General features: G+C 37.0%; 1 protein-coding gene and 1 long non-coding RNA gene across 2 annotated transcripts in view; one reads left to right on the plus strand and one right to left on the minus strand.

Moving 5' to 3' along the window:
- Positions 1–4,678: 4,678 nt before the first annotated feature.
- Positions 4,679–22,265, minus strand: part of RNF150 (ring finger protein 150) — a 328,862-nt gene continuing 311,275 nt past the window's right edge. The window contains exon 8 of the mRNA XM_031941619.1: positions 4,679–10,739. Coding sequence (XP_031797479.1) covers positions 10,621–10,739 — 119 coding nt within the window. The 3' untranslated portion in view covers positions 4,679–10,620. The remainder of the gene's footprint in view (positions 10,740–22,265) is intronic.
- Positions 9,123–15,276, plus strand: LOC116419743. Its single transcript, XR_004230031.1, has 2 exons — positions 9,123–9,209; positions 15,076–15,276. It is a non-coding gene; the product is annotated as an uncharacterized LOC116419743 (long non-coding RNA).

A 22,265-nucleotide genomic window follows, 5' to 3' on the forward strand; every position in this document is an offset into this window, starting at 1 on the left:
TTAAATAATTGAGACTTCTTAATATGACTTTTAATATATATTTATATTTTTAATGCTAGGAATCCCAACTTTCCATGGCCTGAAGCTAAGATCACACAAAGGTCCTTGTCCCTCTGAACTCAAAAAATACTTCATTTAATAACCTTCTAACACACTTGTTAGGCAATAATGATAAGAACAAGTATTGTTAAACATCTATTTTTGAATGGGACTTGTGATTTTTGTCAGTGTAGGGAAATCCCTGCGTGGAAATTCCCTTTAAAAAATGGATATTTGCAAGCTCATCTGTAATCTAGTCTTAGAAAGTTGTTTAGGGCACTAACAGGTTGCACTTTCTTAATTCCAAGACTATCCTTTAGAGACTCATTAACCACAATAGCAAGGCATCTGATGGTACAGTGAACAGGGCTGTGCTACAGTGCTGGGCTTAGAATCAGGAAGACCCAAGTTCAGATTTGGAGTCAGATACTTATTAGCAATCACTCAATTGCCTTAAATTCCTAGACTGAAAAAATGGGGATAATAATCAAAATGAGACATTTGTTAAAAGTGCTTCACACTATGATTGGCACATATTAGGTGCTGTATAAATGCTTATTCCTTCCCCTCCTCTTCCCTAATCAATAAAATCAAGCACACTTATTTTTGCACAAAGGTACATCACCATATCCTTGGGAGGAAGATGCCATGGGTATTATAATTCCCATTTTACAGATGAGGAAAGGGACGCTGGGAGATGTTAAATAACACATATATGGTCACATAGTATTTAGTGGAGTCAGGATTTGAACCCAGGACCTAACTCCCAAGTCCAATATTCTTTCCACAACTTAAATATCGTGAACTGGAATTTTCTGGGTGGGTAAATCATGCTTCTATTACAGAGGCATCAAACATTAGATGTCTGACTAGATGACTCACAACATTCCCCCTGTGTAGCCCTAACTAGATTAAAATGTAATTGGGAATTTTTAAAACAGAATGAATAAAAATATAATAAAACATAAATAATATAAATGTGATTTTCTAAGCCAATATACAGCATGCAGGGATCCTTATGCATGTTTGACTTTTCTGCTTTATAGATTACAGGAGGGGATGCCATAGTAAATACACATTGAGTAGCAAGGGCAATAGTCTGATTCCACTTTTATTAAAAAAACAAAAACAAAAACAAAAATCCCCACCCCCTCCCCACACCCACCCCCAACCTTGCAATAAAATGTCTCAGAATTCACAATCCTTGGTTTAGCTTTTATAGCTTCAAGATTTTTACTGGTACATAATAACACAGTTGCATTTATTTACATTAGAATCTTCTAATAACAAAAATAGCCATGTCATACTACTGAAGGTTTCCAATCGTCCTCCATATTTTTCTACTACCCCCAAAGTAAGACCTACTCTCTGTGCTCTTTGGAGCACACGACAGCATCCAATAAAGCCGAGTCTATGTCTGGGCTTCTTCCTAATCAGGCAAAGGAATCCCTTTCAGAGTTTTCTGATTCCTCTATTTTTCAAGAGAGATTTAAAGTGCATCAGGAGGGATGGAGGAAGAAGGAGGGGGAAGAGATACATATAGAATGAAATAAACTCATGCCTGGACCTGCACTAACCACCAAAATACATCTGCGGTTCTGTACAGAAAAGGATGGTGGGATAAAAAATGGCCCATTCCATGCACCTCTGCTACCAAACTGTGGCCAGCAAAAAAGGCCAAGGGAAAACCCTAACAAGGAATGCAAATGCCACTGGCGTTTGGTGCTGAGATTGCCGGGTCTGTGTCTCCTCAGCAGGTCCTAGTGATGCTCTGAGTGAGGAATCCCTCCAGATGTTCATACAAGTCTCACAAAGAACTGGACGGAGATTCCTCTTGTAGAAAGCACATCTGGATTGGGATCCATTTGGCTAGGAAACATTCAGGAAAGAATATTGGATTTCCACGAGGAAAGTCCTAAAAATTGTCCTTCATGCCCGGTCCAACCAGTGCTTCAAAAAATATTACAAAAAAGTGATCTCGTAACTGGAAATAGATCCAATAGGGCAGCTGATTAGCTTATGCTCAAGTGGGAAAGTGTAAAAGGAGTTAAAATAAGTATGTGTATGTAGGTTTTCACATTTTGTATGCTGGCCTTTGCTGGTAATGTTTTGCAGTCTAATAAGCCTGATACCATTAGATACTGCTTAGGAGGTTGACTCCACAAGCCAGAATGACCCACTCTCAGCTCAACTTATGTTAAATGGAGCCCACATTCTTTTTAATCTTAAAATCCACCTTAAAGAAAAAAAAATCTATTTTTTCCCCTTGGAAATGGATGGAATGTATCTTTTCACAAGTACAAAAATCATGTAAAGTTTGCTAAATACAAGGAACATCCCACTATAAAAATAACAGTCCCTCCCTTCCCTCCCCCCTTACATTTTCTTTTACTAATTATAAAATGGTACAACCCTTTCCAGATGACTAAGGTGGAAGTGAGAAATAAATATGGGGCTATGTACAGATACAAATATACTTGGATCGTCCACACCCTTTACATTCATCAGAAAGAAGCATGTTTATTGATCTTCCTTGTGAATTTCACATGGCCAAATTATCAGGGTAATAAGGACAAAGCGATCAGTCCCTGATTTTAGATCTCTAGGCAATCATTCCAGCTGGCCAAACCTTCTTGGAAAACAGCGTCATGAGCTTTTCTATTTTACAGAAGAAAAGTTGCTGCTGATAACGAGATTGCCTATCCACCTGGGTTTCCCATCCAAATTTCCAGTATTCTTCATGTGTGATTTTTTTTAAAATTATTTTTATTTTTTAAAAGTGAGTCATATTGAGGTTGCTGAAGAAGCAGTTGTAATTTTAAATAAAGAGTAAGTGGACATGAAAAGTCATGTCAAGGTTCTGCAAGAGAAGAGATAATCCAGCAGAGGGCACCCTGCCCCCTCCCAAGAATAGGGGTACAGCAACAAGTTTCAGACTTATTCATTCTTCAACTGCACAAATATCTATTTGTACCTGGAACACGCTAGTGTTTTCTTCTAGAGATCTGGAGACACCGTGGATAACCACTGGACATAAATGGACATTCTTTGGCAATTTGCAAATCAACATATTCTCTATTTCATTCTCAATTCCAGACAAAAGGATGTGAGAATAACTAAGTTTTTAAGAAAGCAATGGATTGGGGTAAAATTTCTGAGGAATGAGGGCTAAACTCTCAATGGGAGAGATGGGGGGGGGGTCTAAGGCCACTATCTGTTTTAGACTTTGGGATTTGATAAAATAAATCAATATTTGAGAGAATACCCAGATACAACGCTGGGATTTAGAATCTCAGAAATATTAGTCTCAAAAGGGACTTCTGGGATTATATACTCTAACTCCTTCATTTTAAGAAAGAAAAGTGAAGAAACTGAGGCTATGAGATGGCTTACCTAACAAAGTCACTTAAATCAGAATTTGAATCCAGGTTATCTAGCACTCCTTTCATGTCATATCCTCTCTTTCTGTCTTTACCTTGAGTTTTGTTTGTGGAAATATTTGAAGAAAACAAAGCTTTATCAAAGCAAGAAACAGCTCATCCACCTCAATCAATGATTCTCTGTCTTTGGTCTGTGGAGTAAGTGTGTGATCCCTTTCTTTCTCCCATTCCCTTTTCCTGTGACCCATCATTTCAAGATCAATGACAACGTCATAGGAATCGCTAGGATTTGGAGATCAAAGAGCCTTACCCTGGCATAGGATGGATGAGAGGGATTTTCTGTATCTTTTCTCCCCCTCCATCATAGCGGTGAGGCCGCACTTTAGTCTCCTAAGAAAAGCACTTGTCTTATCATTGTCAATAAACGGGAATTGAACAGTTGTTCTTTAGATGTAACGCCGATAGATTGAAGAGCTTTGAAAACTGAAAGAGTTTTCCTGAAAGAGTCTCTTGATTACGAAGCACAAGAACTCAGTTTGGAGGGCAAGACAAAGAAATAGACTTGACCTTGGTTTTTTCCTTGTTGAATAAGTATTACAACTGGAGAGCTTTTGTTGGGCAAGTGGTAACTGAAGTCTGGTTATTAATGGCCCTCTACAGGATCTGGAACCTTACCACCCATTCCGAGGATTACAATTCAGTTCCATTAAAGGGATCGAAGTGGAAGAGGCTGATTATTGATCCGTGGGCTTTTAAAATAAGGCCTGCTTTTATCACAGAGAGCCTTGGGGTTGTTAGGTGGAGAGGAAGGAAGGCAGAGGGAGGACTGAGTAACAAGAATTTAATCATTGTTTACTGAGAATTAATCTCTTTTCTTTTCTCTGCTCTCCACTGTCATGGACTGCCATCATGGCCCTCAATAAGAAGTCCATTCAATGGAGAATTGAAATCCTAGTCTTTACATCTAGTCAATGATCGTAGCCACTTCCAGATTTAGAGCTGAAGGGAAATTGAGTCAACTTGTCTAATTTTCTAAAATTCTAAGTAATTGGACAACTAGTCCAACACTATTTTTTTTTTTAAATATATGAGAGAACTGAGGCATTGAAAGGGGAAGCAACCTGTCCAGGTTGCCCGGGAAGTTAGGAGTAGAGCCTATGGCATTCTATATCAGGTATTCTTATTTTCATATTCATTTTCTTCTCATTCTTTCTGCTCATTTCAAAATCCTTCAAACTTGCCTCTCCTCTCACTGTGTGAGCAAAGGAGATTTTTTTTTTTTTTTTTAATTTTGTCACTCTCCTTTAAATACTATTATTCAAGGCACTCATTAGTTTTGGTTAGCCAACATTTGCTAAGTGGCTACACTATTCCCTGGATGTCACCAACCTGACCAAGTGGAGATTGTCCTTACTATCTTCCTCTTTCTCCATTTGAAGTCAATCATATTTTTGAAGCATCCCTAATCACCCTACAATGCATTTGTAGTGAAATTATGATAAGAACTAAGGTGAGGGATGGCTTGATGAAAATACTAGTTTTGGACTCAAAGGAGCTGGGCTCAGATACTGTGTCTGACATTTATAACCCATTTAACTTTGTACAAATCATTTCGATGAGCTGGGCTTTAGTTTCCTTAATTGTAAATTAAATTGTAATTTGGGTGAGATGGCCTCTGAGGTCCCTACTAGTTCTTTATTTATGCTTGAATGATCCTATGAGTGAATGGTGGGAATGGATTATTCTATCCCCAGAGCTCTTTGGGAAATTGTTGAAGGGAAAAGTTAGGGGAGGAGTTAAAATAGTGGTGACAGTATGGAGATAGTGAATCAGATTGCAGTATAGATGTATTATTATCAAGGGGTCAGTTAATGACAAGAAAACTTGAGAGGAACAAGGGCTATCAGTGGTTTGGGACAAGACTGGTGAAATGAAGAGAGAGTGAAAATAAGAAAATTGGATTAACATCACAGAATCTCGAGTTGGAAGGGAACTCAGATCTATTAAATGACATCAAACTCTCTTCCAATTCTGAATTGTATGACTGAATTCAACTCCTTTTCCAAAGTATTAATGTCTTCAATGATACCTTTGACAGTTTAAGTACCTATAGAAATGGGGAACTCACTACTTTGTGAAAATGCACTTCCCATCTGCTTTATAACAAATGACTTTTCTCATTAGAAGCTCAAATCTAGATACAACAGTATGTGAAGAACAACAAAACCAAAACCAAAATATGACAGATTAAGGTCCATAGACTTCTTTAGTCTTGAGTGGTGTTTGAGAGTTTCACTGGTTAACCTATGGAAGAGGTCTGGGAAAGAAAGGAATTAAGGAAAGGAGGGAAGAAAAAATAGAAAAAGAGGAAACAGGATGAAAAAATAAGAGTGAGGTTGAAGTGACTGGACTAGCTGATTTATTGTTTAAGCTTCCACCTCTATGATTCTCAAGTTCCAAGAGGGGAGAAGAAGGATGCTATGGGAAGATGTCTCAGGAGTCCATGACTTCCTGTATCCTATTTGCGAAGAAGATGAGAATGATTTTTGAGAGTCATACCTAAAATGGCTATTTGACTCTGATCTGAAATCATGAATTCCATCAAATTCAAGTCTCTTACCCACAAATGCTAATGGAGCATCTCTTGTTAGGCTTAGATACATGAACACAAATGTCTTCCACTTTTGACTCACTCATCTTCCTCAAAACTCTCACCTACATAGGAAGTTAACTTGTACTGAGAATCAAACTTTAGGTCACATCCAAGAAGAATGTGTATGTAATAATAATAGGAGCCTCCAGATTTTTCCCAAAAGGAAAAGCCACATTTTAGGATAGAAACAGACAAATGAGAGAATGTCCAATAGAAAGAAATGAAAATGGAGATGAACATCAATTCCATGCCATATGGCTCCTGGTTGAAGATAATGGGAAATTGTGCCTGGAGAAAAGAAGACTTAAAGAAGACAAGAGAGTTGCCTTCAAGTAGCTGATGGATTATCATGTGGAAAAGGGATGAGGATTGTTCTGCTTGACTCCAGAGGTTAGTTCTTAGACAACCAGGGAGAGGCAGCCAGGTAGTAAAGTGGCTAGAGCACTGGCGCTGGAGTCAGGAAGTCCTGAGTTCAAATCCTGTCTTAGATCGTTACTAGCAAATGAAGTCCCATAACCCTAATTGCCTAAAAATACAGGAAAGCTTCAAGGAGGAAAATTTAGGTTTGAGAAAAAGAACACCTTTCTTGATCATTGGGTTATAACTGGGTAGATCACAGACCTGGAATTCTGTTGTTTTCCTCAGGTATACAAAAACTCTGTACTGATGGAGACTTCCTATACTTAATGGCAATAGTTAGTATCCTTCTCCCCCTGAAACTGAAATCCATGAGTTTAAGAATTATCTGTAGGATTGAATTTGTACCCCAAATCATAGGATTTAATTGGAAATCACCTAGTTCAAGTCACCCATTTCCCAGAGGAAGAAGTGGTGGCCCCATGATTGACTCGCCAAGACCTCAAGGGTAGAATCAGAGGACCATAGTTTTAGAGAAGAAACTTTAAAGATCATCTATTTGAATCATCTCATTTTATAGATGAGGAAACTGAGACTCATATAAAGGAAGTCTTGTAAAGTCATTATGATTATTGTATTTGGGGAAGAAGAAGATCTGGCTAAGCTAGGTTGGGGAGGGACAAGCAGAGATCTGGAATCCCTATGGGCTTCTGATTCCATGAAACACTAAATTTTATTTCATCACCAAATCAAAGTAGATTGTGTGGTCTTTTTCAAAATAATAATTGGTAAAGAAAGTACAAGAAATAATTGATATCCATGGCATAGCTGAGCCATTTGGGACTCCTTCCCCCTCACAAAAATTTCCCAAAGGGCTCTTTTACCCTGTATTAATTTTTTTTTTAAAAAAGGAAAAAAGTTATCTTTGGATACATAAGTCTATTTGGGTGGCATTTATGCCCATAGAAAGGGGTGGGGGGAGATGACTATCAAGCTGTCTCCTTTGCTTAATTCAGACTGGTCTCTCATTATCCACTTGAGTCACTTTAGTGACTAATCCTCAAATTGATCTCAATAATGAGCAGAACCCAAATGAAGATATAATAAATGGGCACAAATATCCAAACTTTCTTTTGCACTTTCCCCTCTTCAGGCTTAGTTATTTTTGGCCTAAGTGAAAGAATTTCTAGTTGCAGCTCAGGTAAATAGATAACTTCTGCAAAAATTTGGAGGCCTTTATTTGATATGATGTGTTAAGGTCATGTCTGAATTATTTTTGGATTTCCCCCAACACAATCCTTCATTTGGAATAACTGGTGCTTAATAAATGGGTATTGACTGTAAATGTGATGTTTTATGAAGCACAGAGCTCTATGATCACAATAGAAACTGCAGGAGGCTACCCACTATTTTGTGGGTTTTTGTCTTTGTACCTCAAATCATAGGATTTCAAATCACTGGAAATCATATAGGAGATTGATCACCTAGTCCAAGTCACCTATTTCCCAAAGGAAGAAGTAGAGGCCTTGTGATTGACTTGCCCAAGATCACAAAGGTAGACTCAGAGGACCATAGCTTTAGAGAAGAAACTTTAAAGATCATCTAGTTGAACCACCTCATTATACAGATGAGGAAACTGAGACTCATATAAAGGAAGTCTTGTAAGGTCAGCTTGAATAATAATTACGATTATTATTTCATATATATCTATCACTCTTGCTTATCTTTATTATTATAGGGGAATAATGATGCTGATAATTCAGAAGCATAATGTAATTCAAAAGTGATTTTAAAAAATCTGGTTTTGGAATGTATTATGATTTTTTCAGTCACAGATTTGTCTCAATCATGTTTGTCTCAATTTAATAAATCGGTTTGTATCTTCTGAGCCCACAGTGATTGATGGGGAGGAGAGGTGGTCCAGGTGTATATTGAGTAGAAAAGAGAAAAGAGAAAACTCATCTGGGATTAAGAGTTTTCTATGGATAACTCACAGCTGGATAGTCAATGTTTGTCTATAATACCTTTCAACCAAGGATCTCGTATCACTTAGTATTTTAAAAGTCACTTAGAAAAAGTACAGAACAATGAATTTTTATGTTGCCCAGATTTAGGCTCTTGTCAAGGACTCTATCTGTAATAGATTAGCTCCCAGACCTGAAACAGGCTGAGGTCATGGAGGAAAAGGCTCCTTCCATTCTCTTCCCCAAGCCAGGTTGTCTCCCCCCATTCCAACTTTCAGTTCCACATCACTGGTCAGAGCTGTGGATATGGGTCTCTCAGTAAAGAAGGGCCAGGCCATATTCAAAGATCTCTCATCTCTAATTTCAGCTCCAGATGGGCGATAAGTTCCTATAGGCAGAAAACACTTCCTTACCTTTTTTTTTTTTTTTTTCTTTTTTTCTTTTTTTTTTTGGCAATCTGCAAACCTGCCCAGAGGGGACCTTTTAAATAACAGATAACAATGGCCAGTGGTCTCCCAGAACTTCCATTATTTGGCAAGCAGCATATCCTGACAGCAAAACCCCCCCATCTGTTTATTGAGTGGGTTTTTGAAATGGGGAAAAAGGGTCTTCCTCAGAACACAGAGGGAACGTAAAGAGAGATTTACACCCAGTTTTCAACTATGGACAACAAGGGCTTCACACAGTGGATGAAGAGCTTCAGTGATCATTAGCAAGAGACACTGACCAAGTCAAGTTAAAAGTCTTCTCTGCACTCAGACAGTTCAAATGTAATATGCGATTCCCTGCTATAAAAATAGCACATCTCTGCAAAAGGTAGGGGGAGAAAAATAAAAAGTTAAAAACCCAGTTTTAAAACCCTGGTAGGCTTTCACATTTACTCAGTGCCTGTTCTTTTCATTTTCTTTTGCTCAGCCTCTCACAGCTAGGAGAGACTTGATTTAGTCAAGTCCCACACTGTTCTTCTGGGGATAAAATGATGTAGAAGGATTACACTTCCCCTGGCAAACAGTTGTGCTAAGGGAACAGGGGCAAATCATTCATTAAGGAGTTACCTAAATCCTTCCATATGGACCAGAGTCGGTAAACACCAGGTTTAGGGATCAAGGGGAATATGGTGGCTGTTATTGCTGCTGCTCCTGCTATTGTCTTTACTATGCTTAACGGTCTGAATTAGCCAACTCTGCCATAGCTTTTCCCTAGTCAGTTTTCATAACCTACCAAGCCCAGCTCATCCACGACCCAAGATGGACCCATATTCTCATGGGAACCAGTCAATGCACAAGGATTTTGGCTTGAAGGTAAAAGAGAGCCCAGGCCCTAGTTGTACAACTTCTCACGAGTCCCCAACTACCAGCCCTTCAAAGTCACAGAATGCTAGTAATACAACTGGAGATGTTCCAACCTTGCAAAAAGTGAATCCTATTCCTTTCCCTTTTATGAGACATGTATGTGCCTTTAATGGCATTTGGCAAGTGGAAGCCAGGACAATGTAACTTCAGCTTCCGATTTAGGGATTGGAGTCAAGTGAACTGGGGAAGGAGAGCCCTCTGGCAGATGTGATTTTCAGGACTCACTTGGGAGAATTGAAAATCTTAATGAAAGCTGGTTCAGATGGTTATGAGGATGGGGCACCAGTTCTTCTCAGACCCATGCGTACTTCATGATGAAATGTCAAGGTCGGAAATCTGAGAGATGGATTGCAAATGGATCAGAGCAGGCACTGGTTGCTTCCCGACAAGAATGTGGGAGGAATAAGCTGAAGGGAGCCCCAAATCAAGCAAATTACAGATACCCTTAAAAACAACAGCAACAATAATGAATAAAATCTCAACAGCACTACCAACCACCCCCAAACGAAAGTCGCCAGTGATGGAGGGAGGGTGGAAATAAGAAGGTGAAATGAAAGTAGGAAACACTTTCGAAGCTGTCTGTTCAGTCACTGTTTTCTCAGCCGCTGAAGCCCATGTCCTTGGGCATGTGGGGGTGGTGGAAAATAAATCCGCTTTCGACTTCCAAGCTGCCAACATTATGGACTGATGGAGAGATGCTGAAACTGCGTCCAGATTGATGAAACTCTACGTATTGCTTTTCATGGACCCTCCCGGAATGGAGCACACTGAAGCTGTGGTGGTGGTCTGGAGGTGGATGAGTGTAGTGAGACCTGAAGCTCGCCCCTCCCCTTCCCCCTGGAGCCCGACCATCCCCTTTGTCTTTGCTCAACATTTCAGGATTTCACCTCTTCACAGTCTTGGTCAGTAGAAAGCTCTACATCAGAGAGTCCAACTTCCATCGCCATGATCAGTGAGATATCTGAATCGCTGCTGACTGCTGGCTCTTGTTCATCTAGACAGAAAGTAAAGAAATGAGTTGTTATATTTACAGAGCATCTATTATAATATTGTAATATCAGTACATTATCTGGAACATAGTAGGTGCTATATATATGCTTATTCCCTTCCCTTCTCTCCTTATTACCTATTTAAAGCTGTCTGGGGCTCAATCTCCTATATAAAGAGAGAACACTGAACTCGAAGCAGAAAGTAAAGAAATGAGTTATTATATTTACATAGCATCTATTATAATATTAGCACATTATCTGGCACATAGTAGGTGCTATATATATGCTTATTCCCTTCCCTTCTAAAGCTGTCTGGGGTTCAATCTCCTATATAAAGAGAGAACACTGAAGTCGAAGCAGAAAGTAAAGAAATGAGTTATTATATTTACATAGCATCTATTATAATATTGTAATATCAGTACATTATCTGGCACATAGTAGGTGCTATATATATATATATATATATATATATATATATATGCTTATTCTCTTCCCTTCTCTCCTTTACTATTCAAAGCTGTCTGGGGCTCAATCTCGTATATAAAAAGAGGACACTGAACTAGATGACTCTCTGATCTTTTCACTTAGTTCTAATTCAATAATCTCATGATTTTTTCTTTCAAGCCTAACTCAAGTGCCAACTTCTTGATTTCCCAGAGGTCAAAGTGACCTCTCAAATTTTTCAGTTACCTCTGCTTTGCACTATTATATCTTTTTTTTTTCCCCTTCAAATTTCTTTAGGTACAAATCTTAACCTTACCCCATTATAAGTTCCTTGAATGTGGGATCCATGCCTTATTTCATTTTTCTTTATCCATAGTACATTGTATATAGTAGGCACTTAATAAACATTTATTGGATTGAAAACAAACTGTTATTCCCATTTTGCTAGAGACTTTTGTTATTAATTATTTCAGTCATATCAAACTCTCCATGGCTCCATTTGGGCTTTTCTTGGCAGAGATACTAAAGTGGTTGCTATTTCTTTCTGCAGCCCATTTCACAGATGAGGAAACTGAAGCTAATAGGATTAAGTGACTTGACCAGGAGCTAGTAAGTATCTGAGGCCAGATTTGAACTCTGGGAGATGAATCTTCCTAACTCCAGACTCAGCACTCTGTGTACCATGGTGTTACCTAACTGGTCCTACAGAATGCTTAATAGCTTCTACATAGGATGGAAATCTAGGGCTGGAAAGGACTTCCATAAGATCATAAGATCACAAATTTATAATTCTGAAGAACCTTAATCTAACTCCTTTCATTTTATAGTTGAGAAATGACAGCCAATAAAATTAAATCACTTACCTGGGATCACACTCATAAGTGACAGACAGTCTTAAACCCCAGCTTTCTGACACTACATCCAGTGCTTTTTTCCACCCATTCATTCCCAGGTATCTTTGTCTAGCTTCTAGTTTTCTATTTTGGATTTATCCATTAATTTTACACTTCAGTACCATCCTATTGCTCTACACATTTTACAGGGAAAAGAATAAGGCACCAAAAAGCATCATGCAACCAGCAGATGGCATGTATGGATTTCCTGGCAATGACCACCCATTCAACCAATCTGCTTCTCCCTTAACTGGCCTAAATTGGAGACATAATAATGCTCACAGAGGAAGTCCTTGATGGTGTCTCCAAGTTTATGGTTCTGAGGCTCTGGAAGGCAGTCCAGGTCTATGTTCTCTAGAGACTCCATTATTCTGGGCTTTCTATATTCCTTAATAGATTAGATCTCGTGGTAATTGGCATCCCAGATGGACAAAGAGAGTGACAGTGCAGTTAGAAAGAGAGCAGACCTAGCTGAGATTTCCCCCTGAAAACCGTGGTCTGAGGAGACAGCTATCCTGAGTTGGGCTCCTTCTCTGGGCTAATCTAACCATTCAAATCTTCCCTGGTCTGATATTTAAGAGTGAAAGTATGAAACAATCACCAAAAAGGATTATTTTAAGTCATCCGAGTATATTTTTTAACTTTAATGAGTTAAAGTCCTGCTCTTTCACAAGCAATCAGGCAGTTAAAATGAATTGTGATTTAGAAAGTGAAAGGCAGCCCCCAATTATAGTGTGTCCCCCTCCTGCCTCATTCTGCACTGGTGAAATTTCCTGATAATTGTAACTGTTCGATTGGGCTAGAATTAGATGTTGAAAAGAGAAGTAGGAATACAAATCAGATGCAATTGTTTTTTATATTGAAAAAGATTTTTTTCTATTATAGGGAGAGTAAATTGCCTTTGACTGTTCACCAGTGGGCTGTGGATATTTAATTAGAAGATGCATGGTAGTCTCGTGCATAGACTTTTGAGAACCTGTGTGAAAACCCACCTCCAGCTCCATTTGATAAGGCAGCCTTCAAGGCAGTTATTGGTGTCAGGACTGCTTTTGTAGACACAGAAGGAAGAGGGGAAGGCTTTATTCTATAATACATGGTAGAATCTTATTCACTACAAAGGATGAGATGGGAGGAGAGGGGATAGATTCACTGCCCTTGGAAACCTACATATTTTAAGAGTTTTATCTCCTTATACACTCCCCCTAGGGAAAGGTTTGTCTTTGTTTTTGTTTCTGTATTCCCAATGCTTAGCAAAGTACTAGTTATATAAACATTTAATAAATTCTGCCTTTTACTCCCTCCCTCTTCCCCTCCTTCCTTTCTTCCTTCACTCCCTCCCTCCCTCCATCCTTCTTTCTCTCCTTCCTTCCTTCCTGGCTAGGAATGGGAAGGAGAGAGGAAATATGAAGACAAAAATATTAACCAGTCTCAAGAAATTTGTACCCTTGAACAGCTTATTCTTTATCTCCTAAGATACACATATAGCATACTTTACAGAAGTAGTCTTCCTGAAAAAAAGGGATGTGATAAGACAGTTTGTAAATTAATTCACTTTAAAAGCAATCCAGTAGTAGGAAATTTCAAAGTAGGAAATTTTATATTATGTTCTTTGTAAAGTGAAGATTCCTTTTGTAAACTGCATAATCAGTGCCCAACTTATCTTTAGAGTTACTTTAGCATTCTGTATGTTAAGCTTCTTTAAAACAAGAAGCTCCTATACTCTTTTTCAAAGTCAGGGTTCCACCAACAACATTGGATGATTTGAGCAAAAAAAAAAAAAAAAAAAAAAAAAAAAAATCACTTCTTGAAGGATTCAGGTAATGAATAGCTTTAGTCTTTTCTTACTAGCTCCTAACTTTTTAGTCAGAACACTTTACTTCTTAAAACTGTCAGTGAGGATTTTTTCCCTCATACTGTCAGAAATTTAAGAGATGCAAAGGATCTTTTGAAGTCATCTAGTCTATACCTGTCCCTCATTTTATAGATGACAAAATAGAGACCAAGAGAAGCTAACTTGGCGCAGGTAATATAGAAGAGTAATTCACTGGGATTTGAATTCAGGATCCTGTGATTAAATTCAGCATCCTCCCCCAGGTGTGGCAGATGAGTTTGATCTCTAGCAGTAGAGGGTATTTCCACACTGGGATTCTCTACATTGATGAGATCACAAATTTTCACCATTCTCCTGAAATTTCTGTCATACAACTCTCAAAGACGAGACTTTTAAAGCTATTGCTTCCAACAATTTCAAATATGAGGAAAATGTTAAACGGTTTCCTGGATCTCACATGGCAATAATTGTGCTTTCAGTCCCTACTGATTTAAGTCAAAAATTTATTGTAACAAGTATTTATTAAGTACTATGTACAAGGTACTGTATAGAACTCTAAGGACACAAAAAGAGAAATGAAAAATCCCTGCCTCAAAGACTTATGTTTCAGTGAGAGGATATAGTACATATAGAGTACATATACAAGTAAGTAGCTCTGATCAAGAGATCAATTTGTTGAATGGATAACTAAATGGATTAGTTTAACAATTTCCAAATGGTTCCTTTTCAGAATAAACCTTTCCTCACCTCATACCCATATTGTTGTAGTTGCTGTTACAGTTTTTATCAATGACTCATCCCAAGCAGAAAGGAGACCTCTATTGCTAGAAGCACAACTGAAATGTACTCTTTTTTTTCCCTTGAGGCAATTGGGATTAAGTGACTTGCCCCGGGTCACACTGCTAGGAAGTGTTAAGTGTCTGAGATCAAATTTGAATTCAGGTCCTCTGGAGGAGTTCAGGGCTGGAGCTCTATCCACTGCGCACCTAGCTGCTGCTTTGAAACTTATTCTTATTAGAATTCTAAATTCTAATTTTTTTTAAGAATTCCACATTCTTTTATTTTATGTATATTTTATAAAATAAAATATAAATGATCAATTTTATAATAGCTACAAATTCTATTATTAGAGTTGTACATTCTATTATTAGAATTATAAATTCTTATTCCTAGAAAGAAAACAATGAAGGCCATAGTGGTGAAACATACTGGAGGGGATTCATCTTCACTTCCTCATTTTTTGGTAATGGTCAAATGAGCCAATTCAGATCACTAAACAGTTGGCATTTTCCTTCATTGCACAATGAAACTGGCAGCTGCTCAAAGACTAATCATGGGGTTCCTTTACAACTTCCACGTGGACCCAGGATAAAAGAGAACATGGAAAAAGATATGGTTTAATTGTAGTTTACTGTACAACGGCTCACAGTGACCACTGAAAATGGTAGGTCTCTTTTTTCATTATGGGTCTTGAAGAAGTCACTGCCTTCAGCTTTCTAAGCATCTAAGCTCTGCTCATTCAATTCAACTCATTTCAAATCAATAAACACTTCTTAAGCACTTATTTTTTTTTTTTTTTTTTGCTAGACACTGTTCTAGGTGAACATCTCTTCTTTCAAGGAATTTATATTCTACTGAGAGGAAATGATATTCACACAGAAAGGTAAATACAAAGTAAATAAAGAAATAATAGTAGAATTGGAACAAGAGGTTTGGCAATTGTTAATGCTGTAAAGTTACTCATACGTATAACCTGTAAATAAAAGACTATTAAAAAAAAAAAAAGAAGAAATAATAGTAGGAGGACATTTCCAGTGGAAATTCTACTAGTATTTCCAGTTAAGAAATGGGAATATCTGAAAAATAATCTAAATGGCCCACTGTTTCAATGTAAGTCTGAGTTACTGAATTTTTGTTGCTTTCTTGAAATCTCTACCTTCTAGTTGAATTGTTGCAATGATCAACCTCTAAAGGGAATGCTCTTGATTTTTACTTGTGAGCTCTCAGCGCCTCAGAGAATATCTTCAAAAATCTGTTGAAAAGTTTTGCAATTCAGATGTTTTAGTATGGATGTCTTCATAAGATCTGAGATGTTGGGCTTGGAGGAACATTAAATGTCATCTAATCCTATCTCACCAAGAACAATTTAAAGTCCAAAGAGGTGACTTGACCTCTTTACCCAGTGACATACTGGTATTGAGAAGCAGGACCAGGATTTAAAGCAAGGATTTCTCATTTCATATTTGATAACCTTTCCACTAAACTATATAATTACAACAATTATAATAATAATAGTTAACAATTATATAGCCTTTATTGTCTGCCAGGTACTGTGCTAAGTGCTTTACTGTGCTTTATAATATCTCATTTTATTTTTATAACAGCTCTGGGAGGTAAAGACTATTATTATCCCCATTTTACAGATGATTAAACTGCGGCAAATACAAGTTATCTTACCCTGAATCAGAGTTAGTTCATACTAGTTTGAGATAAGTTTTGAAATCAGATCTTCCTATGTGGTCTTGGACACTTGATTACCAAGAGGTATTAATGGCACCCTTTTATGATAGATGAGAAGAAATTTCTTTGAGTTTTTTTTTTTTTTTAATAACAAGCATTTGTTTGCTTACCTCTCTATCCTCATGGGAAAAAAAATGTAACAAATGTAGTCAAGTAAATCAAATTCCTACATTTGCCATGTTGAGAAATATGTCTTATTCTGCACCATAAGAAACTCATACCCTGAGAACTTCTCATTTATAGGGGCAGCCAGGTGGCACAGTGGGTAGAGCACAGTCCTGGAGGCAGGAGGATTTGACTTTAAATCTGGCTTCAGACACTTAACATTTATTAGCTGTGTGACCCTGGGCAAGTCACTTACTCCAAATGCCTCAGTAAAAAAACACACAAACAAAAAACCCTACTGATTCACTAGTTAAAATGAGATTAGGAATTGTTCTGTAAGAAATGACCAGCAGGGAGATTTCAGAAAGGCCTGGGGAGACTTACATGAACTGATGCTGAGTGAAATGAGCAGAACCAGATCATTATATACTTCAACAACAATACTGTATGAGGATGTATTCTGATGGAAATGGATTTCTTCGACAAAGAGAAGATGGACAGAAGCAGCTATACCCAGAGATAATATGTTTGCATCAGGTGGAAAAGGCACCAAACAAACCCTGAAGATGTTGAACATCTGATCCAAAAGATATTCTTAGATCAGGGATATATACTCTTTGGAACATACCAATTACATAAATAACAAGACCTAATAATGATCAATTGAGGTATAATGGGAAAAATCCTTGATTGAAAATGAGGGATTAGGAATCCGGGAAAATCACATTACCTCTCTAGCCTCAATTTCTCCATTTGTACTCTGAGGACATTTCACCTCTAAATCTGTGATCTTTTGAGGAGTTGAGGTCTTGAAAAGATTACAAGTACATTGAGTAATAATAATAAAGTTCATTTGTATAATGTTGTAAGGTTTTCCTCACAAAACAAGACCCTTGGAAGAATGGTGTATTGTCACTCTCTTTTTCCAATGAGTAAATTGAGATCGAGAGAAATCACATCAAGTCAAAGTTGACCAAAATCAAACAACTGGTCATCTGGGATATGAACTATAGTTTCTGACTCCAGTTTTATTGCTCTATGGTACCATAAGGTTAAGTGACTTCCTCACATGTAACTAATAAGTAGATGACCCCTTATAATGCCTCTGAACCCAAATGATCATCACTTATTGAAGGTCATTCTTTTTGAATTGAATACCTTTAAGTTGTAATTCTTGGAGCCTGCCATTCTTCTACATTTCATGGAGACTAATTTCTTGGATTATAAATGTAGTACCTTCTTTTATTGTTATCATGATTATAGGGCCAAGAAAATATGATTAGTAAGATTCCATCCACCAGGAGCATTCTATGCTTCTAGGAAATGTTTGTGTGAAATCAAGAGTTGTGAGAGAAATGACCTGGGAATGATTCTGATATCTACCCTCTATCTCAAAGATAGTATCTATATCTATATATCTAAAAGATGGTAAAGGATGAAAACAGGCATATCTTTTTTGGGGGGGAAGTGACAAAGAAGCTGTGGTTAAGAATCCGTGTTGATTCTGCAGTAACATTTCAAAGGGAAAGACTTTTGAATTGGGCTAGAATCTTTCTCAAAATAGTTCAAAGTACTAGCTCTGTAATGACTTCAGAGTTTGGTGCCAATTATTTGCTATTTATGGATTGTTGTATGCTATTGTTCCTGACAGTGAGTCTGTATTTATTTATCTCAGACAAATTTAAGAAATTTGTGGAGAGGAACCTTATCCAACCTGTCAGTATTGTACCCCATCAACATTAAATAGATAGTCAAGCTGAAAAAATAGTATAGGAAGCTCAGGATGCTTTAAAGTACTGGGGAAAATTGGTCAACAAGATAGCACATTAAAAAAGAAAAACGACAGAATGCATGGCATTTCACCTTAAGCAATAGGAGTCAGTTCTGCTGAATTACTAATGGGGGTGAAATCTCAAGACTTTGACTTGAATTTTGACTCAGACACATACTGTGTGAATTTAAGAAAGTCACTTAATTACTCTCTACCTCAGGTTCTCCATCTGTAATGCTGGTGGTAATAACAAAATATCCTTTACAAGGTTATTCTGAATATCCAATGAAATATATGAAGCATTTCACAAATTAAAAAGTATAAATTTTAAATGTCACCTGGAAAAAATTCTGCCTCAATTATATCCATCAAGACTGATGATGATGATTTTACTAGAGAAAAAGAAAGCATTCAAAGTCTCTCTACATCTAATTTTTTTGCTCACACTTATGCAAATTACACAAATTAAGTCTTGAGATATCTCAGGGCTGTCATATAAGGTTCAGGAAACAGATGCATTAGTGAGTCCTTATATATCTTGTGATCTTAAATGAGACACCTTGACATTAGGATATTCAAATTGCTTAATTACTCAGTTAACCCTAGGCATACTGTTGGAGATGATAAGTTGAGAAGAAGGTACTAACCTCCTTTGGTAGAGGAAATTTCCTCACCTGGAAGTTCTTTACGCCAATAAATCATAAATCTGGTTGAAAAATATAAATAGTAACAATATAGGACTCTAATAGGCAACTAAGTGGAGCAATGAGCAGGGTACTGGCCCTAAAGTCAAGAAGACCTAAATTTATATGCTCAAAGAGCTATAAAACTGCATATCTTTTGACCCAGCAATATCACTAATAGGTTTATATCTGAAAAAAGATTTTTTTTTTTTTTTAAAGGAAAAGGGCCTATAAGTACAAACACATTTATAGCAGCTCTTTTTGTGGTGGCAAAAAAATTGGACATTGAGGGAATGTCTATCAATTGAGGAATTGTTGAACAAGTTGTAGTATACAATTGTGATAGAATACTAATATGCTATAAGAAATTATTAGCAGGATGCTTTCAGAAAAACTTGGGAAAAGTTACCTGAACTGAAACAAAATAAAGTCAACAGAACCAGAACGATACTGTTCACATTTACAGCAATATTATATGGTGATCAACTTGGATGACCTAGTAGTATTCTTATAAATACAATGATCTAAGACAATTCCCAAGGGACTTTTAAAAAAATGATATTCATCTCCAGAGAAAGAACTGATGAAATCTGAATGCAGATCACAGCATTTTTTTAACCATTTTTTTTCTTTTGCTTGTTTTCTTTCTCATCATACTAATATGGAAATATTTTTTCCATGACTGATCATGTAAAAATCTATAAACTGTCTTCTAAAGGAGGGGAAAGAATTTGAACTCAAAAATTTTTAAATGCATGTTAAATTGTTTTTACACGTAGTTGAAAAATATATACAAAAGTTACAAAAAGACCTAAGTTCAAATTCAGCTTCATGTAATTGCAAACTATGTGCAAGTGATTTAACCTTTTTTTTTTTTTTTACCTTACATTTCCTCAACTGTAATATGTGGATAATAATAACATCTGCTTCCCAAGACTGTTGTGAGAATGAAATACAATAATGTTTGTAAAGTACTCAGTTTATTGCCTGGCACTTAGTAGGTGCTATCTGAATGCTACTTATCTATCTTTATTATTATTATCAAACATATTCATAAAATACTTTAAGATTTAAAAAATGTTTTCTTTTTTAGCTTTTAAAAATATTGTATTCCTTGTTTTTTTCTTCTTGTCCTGCTCTTCCTCTCCCTCATTCTCACTTCCCCATGACTGTTGGCTTAACAAATAAGTGTACTCCTGAAAAAGAAATCAATATATTGTCCATGTCAAACTATTCTCTTTAGAAGAATCCTATTCATTGGCAGTGCAAGTATTATCATTTCTTTTCCACATATCTGAAAACTGAGGAAGAGATGCTCCATAGCCTGTTCAAGCTCACAGGTAGACAGGATTACACAGGTAGCAAAACCAGTCAGGAGAATCTTGTTTTAAAGTCTACAAGAAACCCACTGTAGCCTGTTGCCTCCTTCAGGTAATAAATGATTCCAATTTTTTTTTAAAGCACTATACTAAGCTAAACGTTTTACCTACTTGTCATAACTATGTTCACAAAGAGATATTGTTTTTCCCTTAGTTGTAACTGAGAAGTCTGGGGTTGCTTAGTGATAGAGAACAGATGCAGGAGAAGTCAAGTCGACAAACATTTATTAAGTGCTTACTATGTGCCAAGAAGTGTAATTCAATACAAATTCTGTGTTTATGTACTGAGAAATAATTACGAATAATAATAACTAATATTTAGATAGTGCTTTATAACAACAAGTTATATTACCTAAATCATCTCCTTTGAGCTTCATAATGACTTTGTGTGATAGATACCAAGTCAAGTTACAGCTGAGGAAAAGGAGGTTTGAAGAAGTAATGTAGTTTAAGTGGGGGAATGGGAATCAGTTGCCAAATCTTGCTCTTTTTATTCTCACACTTGCCTTTCTCTCTATATACAAGGCTATCACTTTGGTTCAGATTTGGATTATCTCAGGCCTGAGCTATTGCAGTAGTCTCCTAGTTGGTCTCTCTGCTTCAAGCACAAACCAACCTCCAGTCAGCTGCCAAAATGATTTTCCTAAAGCACAGATCGCATCATGTTACCCTCTGACTCATCAAACTCAAAAATTTGGAACTATGCCCAAAGGGCTATCGAACTATGCATACCTTTGATTCTGCAGTGTTTCTAGTGGGCTTATACCCCAAAGAAATCATAAAGGAGGGAAAGGGACCCACATGTGCAAGAATGTTTGTGGCAGCCCTCTTTGTAGTGGCCAGAAACTGGAAACTGAGTGGATGCCCATCTGGGGAATGGCTAAGTAAATTATGGTATATGAATGTTATATAATATTATTGCTCTATAAGAAATGATCAACAGGATGATTTCTAAGAGGCCTGGAGAAACTTACATGAACTGATGCTGAGTGAAGTTAGCAGAACCAGGAGATCATTGTACATGGCAACAGCAAGATTATGTAATAATCAATTCTGTTGAATGTGCTTCTTTTCAACAGTGAGATGATTCAAGCCAGTCCCAATGATCTTGTGATAAAGATAGCTATCTGCAAGCAGAAAGAGGACTGTGGAAACTATGTGTGGATCACAACATAGTTTTTATTGTTATTTGCTAGTATTTTATTTTCTTTATTTCTTTCTCATTTTTTTTTCCTTTTTGATTTGGTTTTTCTTGGGCAGCAAGATAATTGTATAAGTACGTATGCATGTATTGATCTTAACATATATTTTTACCATGTTTAACATATATTGGATGACTTGCCATCTAGGGAAATGGATGAGGGAAAGGGAGGGAAATTAGAACACAAGGTTTTGCAAGGGTTAATGTTGAAAAATTCATGCCTATGTTTTAATAGTAAAAAGCTTTAATAAAAATATAAAATAAAATAAAATTTAGCTCAAGTATTTCTTTAGGTACAAAGGGCTTTCTTTTGAAGGTTTCCATGTAGCTGCTTTACATATACTTTGGACCTACTTGTGTTTGGGTCTGGGGAAGCTAAGTGGGGCAGGATAGAGCATCGGGCTTGGAATCAGGAAAGACTCAAATTCCTGAGTTTAAATCTGGTCTCAGACACTTACTAGCTGTGTCACTTCACCCTGTTTGGGTCAGTTTCCTCATTTATTAAATGAGCTGCTGAAGAACATGGCAAGTCACTCTCATATCTTTGCCAAGAAAACCCCCAAATGGAGCCATGAAGAGTTAGACATGACTCAACAAGAACAACAAATGTTTTGACCGATCTACATGCTGGCTCTCCTATTAGGGAGCAATCTTATTGAGATATAAGCTCCTTGAAGAAAAGGACTCTTTCCCTTTTGTCTTTG

Source organism: Sarcophilus harrisii, chromosome 6, assembly GCF_902635505.1.
Source record: "Sarcophilus harrisii chromosome 6, mSarHar1.11, whole genome shotgun sequence".
Classification (NCBI taxonomy): domain Eukaryota; kingdom Metazoa; phylum Chordata; class Mammalia; order Dasyuromorphia; family Dasyuridae; genus Sarcophilus; species Sarcophilus harrisii.